The sequence below is a fragment of the Pundamilia nyererei genome, unplaced genomic scaffold (assembly GCF_000239375.1).
Source record: "Pundamilia nyererei isolate P.nyererei 1_Seehausen unplaced genomic scaffold, PunNye1.0 scaffold00138, whole genome shotgun sequence".
Taxonomy (NCBI): domain Eukaryota; kingdom Metazoa; phylum Chordata; class Actinopteri; order Cichliformes; family Cichlidae; genus Pundamilia; species Pundamilia nyererei.
In genome coordinates this window covers 1,075,618-1,081,988 of record NW_005187539.1, presented here as the reverse complement: position 1 = coordinate 1,081,988, position 6,371 = coordinate 1,075,618, and the positions used below count along the sequence as shown (strand labels likewise).

At 38.1% G+C, this 6,371-nt stretch overlaps 1 protein-coding gene across 11 annotated transcripts in view; it reads right to left on the bottom strand.

The window, feature by feature from the left end:
- syngap1b (synaptic Ras GTPase activating protein 1b) overlaps positions 1 to 6,371 on the bottom strand; it is a 174,263-nt gene that overhangs the window by 106,443 nt on the left and 61,449 nt on the right. For all 11 annotated transcript variants that reach the window (XM_005744047.1, XM_005744050.1, XM_005744044.1 and 8 more), the window contains exon 3: positions 2,904 to 3,009. In XM_005744047.1, the coding sequence (XP_005744104.1) occupies positions 2,904 to 3,009 (106 nt within the window). The remainder of the gene's footprint in view (positions 1 to 2,903; positions 3,010 to 6,371) is intronic.

Here is a 6,371-nt window from a genome sequence, read left to right as displayed (position 1 = left end):
AATGATTTGGCCCACCTCAGTCATAGTTTGACTTTGTTAATAAGAATTTGGTAGATCAATACCAGTCTGTTTACCAGTCTGAATCAGGTGAGACATTTCAACCATTTCAACAGCTGCTATAGATTGATCTATATTTAGCATCAGAGCTTTATCAATCTAATTATTCTTAGTAATTAACCTACTTCCCAAAATATCGAACAATGACTTACATGTTTTGACAGTCTCAACAGTCTGATCCCGATACATCCAGTTTCTCAGAAAGAATGATGATTATCAGGGATGCTTCAGCTAATAAAGGTTCTAAGAACTGTGCGAAGCTGAAACATTTGTTATTCTGTACTGACCTTATTATGATGAGTTAACAGGCAGAGTACATTTCAGGGCGGTCACTAAATAAATCCCAGACATGTCATGACGCCTCAATTTCAGTCCACATCAGTTGAGGAATCATGTGGTACCCTTTACAACTTGCATGTAATTGGCAAATCACAAATTGTGCAAGTTATTTAAGCTTCTTTAGTCTGCCTACAAGTTGCTTTTAAACCCACCTGGATCACAGCTCCCTAACATTCTGTGCCTGTGTGTGTGTGTGTGTGTGTGTGTGTGTGTGTGTGTGTGTGTGTGTGTGTGTGTGTGTGTGTGTGTGTGTGTGTGTGAAACAGCAAGGAGATCAGACAACAAGAACCCCAAATATGCATCACTTCGGAGGGAAATAATCATTTGGCTATAGGGTCCTGAATGAGCTGTCTATTAAATGAAATTAAATTAAATGAAATTAAATGTTTTTCTGCACATGGGGCGGCTGCAGATGAAAATTACCTGTGTATTTGCATGTCAAACCCAAGTGCTCATGTAAACGAATGTGCTTTGTTCCTACATGTAACCACTGAAAACTGCACAATGAAATGTAAGCTTTTGTTTCGAAAGCTTGGGAAGTACAGCAGTTATTTATTTATCATTTTTCATAATTTATGGCGGTGTTGTCAATCTATAACAGTGTCTATAAGCACATTTGGGTTGGGCATACTATTTATATAAGTTGCAATAATAAAATCAAACAAAAATCTGATTCAAAATGATAAATAGTTTTCTGCAAACAGTGTAATCTGTTGGCCAAGGAACAGCATTAGTGCAGCTGCTCAAGTCAGATTCCAACTTAAATGTGAGATTGAAACAACTTCAGAATAAATAATTGGCACATTAGTATATGATGGCTTAATTCACTGTGAAACCCTAATCACCTCATTGTTTTAAGTCAGAGAATTCATAAAGTAGGTCATGTAGCTTCCTGTAGAGTATGCCTCTAACTGTGGCCTCATGACAGCCTCCATTAGCGTTTTTGTGTATCTGATAATTACAAATTTCCTGGAGTCCATTAATCTGTTCTGGCACTTTGTGCTTAGGCGCTACCGTCAGTTCATAATGGTGTCAGTGCACTATGGCCTGTGCCACAGCAAACTAACATATGTGAATGCATATTTACAATACGCTTACACATAGGCAATATGAAGTGACACTGCCATGTCAGCATATGTCAAAATGGAGCAGGACCACGTCAAGTGATGTGTCACTGCTTGATCACTTTAAGGTCAGAGAGCCACTCGTATGAAAACTGAAAAAAGTATTTATCCAGTTGAATCAGCACTGTTGGGCAGCAAAGAAGCAGAAGCAATGGCAGAATCAATGATAGAGGACGTCGCAAGGGAGACCCTTAAAATAGCTGAGTGCGAGGAAGAGGTGTCGGGTGAAGGAAAAGGGAGAAACTGTGCGGGACATTTGTAGGGGGCCCAGAGAGACTGAGTCAGGCAAAATAAACAAAGGAAGGCTGCTATCAGAGGGTCAGTTTCACGGGATCCATTGAGAATTTAAGAGGACGCTACGGCAATAAAAAAGCCAAGAGGACAAGTGAAAAAAGAGTCGGAAAAGTTTAAAAGCATAAACAAAGAAAATAAAAAAAATTATCAATGGCAGAGACAGACAACAAACTCAAAAGATATGTGCGTTAATCAAGTAATCAATGCATGTATTTCATTTCAAAGTGAGTTGACTGATAAAATCAGTCAAACTGAGAAAAGAACGAGTGAAAATCTTAAAGGAAGCAACTGCCTTCAGCTCTGATCAGATGTGACGCTTTTATCTCTGCTCAGATGCAGAGTGCTGCTGTGAGCGTTGCTAGTAACAGCGCGAGTAATGGCTCAAAGGATACCAAAAGCTTTACATCATTTTCGTTGCTATGCAACCATCCTGTTATTACAAGAAACCCAAACTAAAGTAATACAGGTGATAATGTTTTTGAAAATCATAATGGGCAACCAAAAAAAGATGTTGAATTACCGCGAGAAGCAACTGGGGCATCGACCAAAAATGGTCCACAGAGAGCACCTGCTCAGAAATGTGTCACTAATGGATAGTTTCACATTTTTCCAAGTCTGTGTTAAAACATTAGCGGATGGCCAGAAAAATAATGAAACTTAAAAAAAAAACAAAAACATTTTTTGCCTTGCCAAAAATGTTCTCATTGAAAATGATGGTAGACAAAATCTGCAGTACTCTGTCTGTGAAAAATGCCTTCAGCAGCATAAGTTAAAACAAGTAGATATCACCTCAAGATTCTATTGTGTAAGAAATTCCTTTTTTGTTGCAACTCTTTGATTGGCACAGAGAAAATACCACTTCCATTTGTCAAACTCAGACTGGTTCTCTTGCTCAAAGTTTTGTAAAATATGTTTGTGAATTTCTTTTCATAGAATGAGCCTTTTGCACCACATCACTAAAACTGTCGGCGAAAATAAACAGCTAAAAGTAAGACGAAACGCAAAATAATTGTTGATTGGACCTTGATTAGAGCCTCAATCAGAATCAGAGAAAAAAAGTCAGAGAAAAAATGACATTTGTCTGCTCACCCATCTCGGGATGGTGCCTTCCCTCAACAGGAACGCTGACTGTCCGCCGCAGCAGCTTGTTCCTGTGAGACTCTGAGCGCCTCTCGCGCATCAGCAAAGGGTGTACCTGCACAGGGAGAGCACAAGGTCAGTACACAAACTCACACTCCAGCAAAACAGCGACCTAAAGTTCTGTACAGAACAGGAACGCACAGCTACAAACTCTTTCCCTTTGATGCCTATGAGGAGCCGATGCTCATACGTAGTTTGACAAACAACTGCAGTACAGTTGCACTAATAATTTTAGATTTCTGTGAAATTATAAGTGCTTTTGGGAATAGACTGGAGCAAAAATTGCTTTCTAGACAAAACAGAAAATAGTTCTATAATGGGACTGTTTTCAAAATCATTAACGAACTCATAAACCTCCGGTGAAATCAATCAAACAGACCACATTAGCCCAAAGTGCCTTTATTATGTTTTATATGTTTTCTCTATTCCTTATCTGGTTATATATAGATATTGTTGTGCATGTGAAAACAAAGTCCAAGTTCTACCCAAAATTCATTATATATCATACTAATATATAAACTAGAGGCTATTTGATACCCAAATCTGGATATTAGATGGGTTAGGAGGCTATTTTTTAATTGTCTATGGGGCCGGTTTCTTGAAAAAAATCTGGCTAACTGATCCATAAAAGTCTCAGCTATGAGCAAAGCAAAGCAAATATCACAGCACAAAATCTTTTATGGACTCCTGGTATATGAGGAACTGAAGGCTCAGCAAATTACTTTTATTTTAAGCCTTCATATTTAATATTAGCACAAAGCATGGCTAATGTGGTTAATATTACCATGGTCCCTTTTTGTTCTTTCTCCCGGTCTTATATTTATTTTTAATAAAGAAGAATTCCCAGTTACAGTGCTCTTATTTACATATTTTTAGTTTTCTTGTGTTTCATCAGCTGACCAACAAACGCAAAATGAGGAGTGACAGAAGGTGAGATGGATCAATTGAGAAGGGAGATGAAAAAAAGGTGCTGCGGCAATGTCCTTTCTTTTTTTTCTTTTTTTTTAAATAATGTGGTTTTGAACATTAAAGCAAGTAAACTATTCTAATAGTATCCTGAAATAGATTTATGAGCCTGTAAATGAGGATAATATGAGCACAGTTAATGTTGGTTAAGATGTAGCCCACAGGCCAACATTTGGATCATGTTCTTTAAAGTCTTTGCACATCACCCAACAAAAGTAAAAGAAAAAATATATTATTAAAAAAAGGAATCACTGTATATCTTCCACAGCAGTTCACTTTGTGACTGAAAACCCAAAGCAAAAAGACAAGGAAAAAATAAAACAAGCCACATTTCACACTGCTGCCACATTTGGGCCCACAGTCCCTGAATTCATAAAAGTGAGACTTGAGGGAAAATAAATGGGAGAATGTGCTGCACTAATCAGAAACCCTGGTCCTTTGGAAACATCACAGTTCCACCCAGAAAATACAGCGTATACTGTACAGCACCGACCTATAAATCTTGGCTGAACACCAAAGCTAGTACATTGTTGGCAATGAGCCCCAGAACACCAAGGAAACACAAAGAAATGCCAACAGAAATCTATGATGAGACTTGACTCAAAATAACACACTGTGATGCACCAGTATGTGAAAGCTGGACTGCTGTATTAAGCTGCATTAGATTTAGGTTGGAGTTCTTACTAAACTATGTGTTTGCTGCATTTTAGTCCCATTTGATTGATTGGATTGATGTTTGTAGCATTGCTTTATGACACCAAACACCTCATGTTTGCTCTTAAAAAGCCAGGCTTCAGCACAATCAGGCAGATATTTCAACAAAATTAACCCCCTTTCTCTGCCTGACCATTACCAGACTGCAGAAAACAAAAAAGTGTCAGGTAGCACGCTGAAGGAGGCAAAAGGCAGAGCTCAGAGTTTAGTTGATATTAAACAAAAAGACATTCAAATGCCTGTAAATTTAATACGTTTTTGGTCTACTTAGGCACTCTAACCCAACACAGTTCAACTACATATTCTGCCTTAAGACATATTTGTCACCTTTGTTACTCAACTGTTTACTGTTTGAGTTGCTTCATTAGTTCTAAAAAGAATATTTCAAAGGGATTTCTTGTAAAGTTTTCTTATTTAATAAAAATAAAATTTCTAGCTTTAAAGTCTTCTAGTGCTTTTTTAAAATTATTTGTTTTAAGCTTTTTAGCTCATTTTCATATTCTGAACTTCTGAATCTATGTTCTATTTTTTTTTAATTCATTGTTATTTATTCTTATGTATTGATGGGTAGCAGGCTGGTACAGTGGATACTGGTGTTCCCTTATAGCAAAAATGTCCTGAGTTTGGACCCAATGGCCAGCTGGGACCCCTCTCTATTGGAGCCTTCTTGTTCTCCCTGTACCTCTGTGGGCACTCCAGCTTTTTCCTATAGTCCAAAAACAGTTGTTGGGTTAATCCAGGGCTTCTAAATTCATAAATATATTTCATCTGCATATATAACTGAATTTTATTTATATGCTTTTGTAAAACACTAGTACTGCAACACCAGTCTTGTTATGTACAAATAAACATTATTACTGCATCATGGAGCTCTACTGGAGTCCTTCCTTGTCGTGTGTGCATAACTGAAATAACTGACATATAATAAAATGTCTGACAGTACCAGTTCAAGCAAAACAAACTGCAGAGGCCAAATTATTGCCAAGCTGTTGTATATAGCTGCATATAGCTGTTGAAATGTGAGACCATAACATTTTTCTTCTTCTGCACCCAGGTGGTACATAAATTCTGTTTCTACAGCTTTAAGAAACGCTGAATTGTAGTGATTATTTCAAATATGAATAGATGCTGTATGAACAGCAGGTATGAGCATCAGCCACTGTCCTTTATGCATGCTGACATAAGCATAAAAAGGTGTGTGCAGAAATGAGAGCAGTAGCCTTGCTTGTGTTAATATAATATATGTGTGTGTGCGTTTTAGAGTGTTCTATTGGGAATAGTGTCTGCATAAAAGAGCTGGTTAGAACACAGACAGTCAGAAGGTGGTACTAACTGCAGAGAGCAGTGCAGGATAGTGCAGCCTGGGGGGCTTTGGGGTAAAGCCAGCAATAGTGAAGGACGCTGGCAGGTCATACTGAGCCATATGTCCCTCAAGAAAGCAGAGAGGCGCTCATTCCAAAGATGCTCTGTGAAGATAAAAGAATTCCAGAGCGAGCGTGCGCATTTTTGTCTGAGTTTAGGAAAGTAAAGACAGCTAATTGGTAGAGTGTGTTCTCATGTGTGTCCAAAGTGACACATAATAATTTAATGCAAACACAACTCCACATCAAGCTACTGCCATCCTTCACTAGCACTGCACAGCTATATCACATTGTACAGATAAACACACACACACACACACACACACACACACACACACACACACACACACACACACACACACACACACACACACAC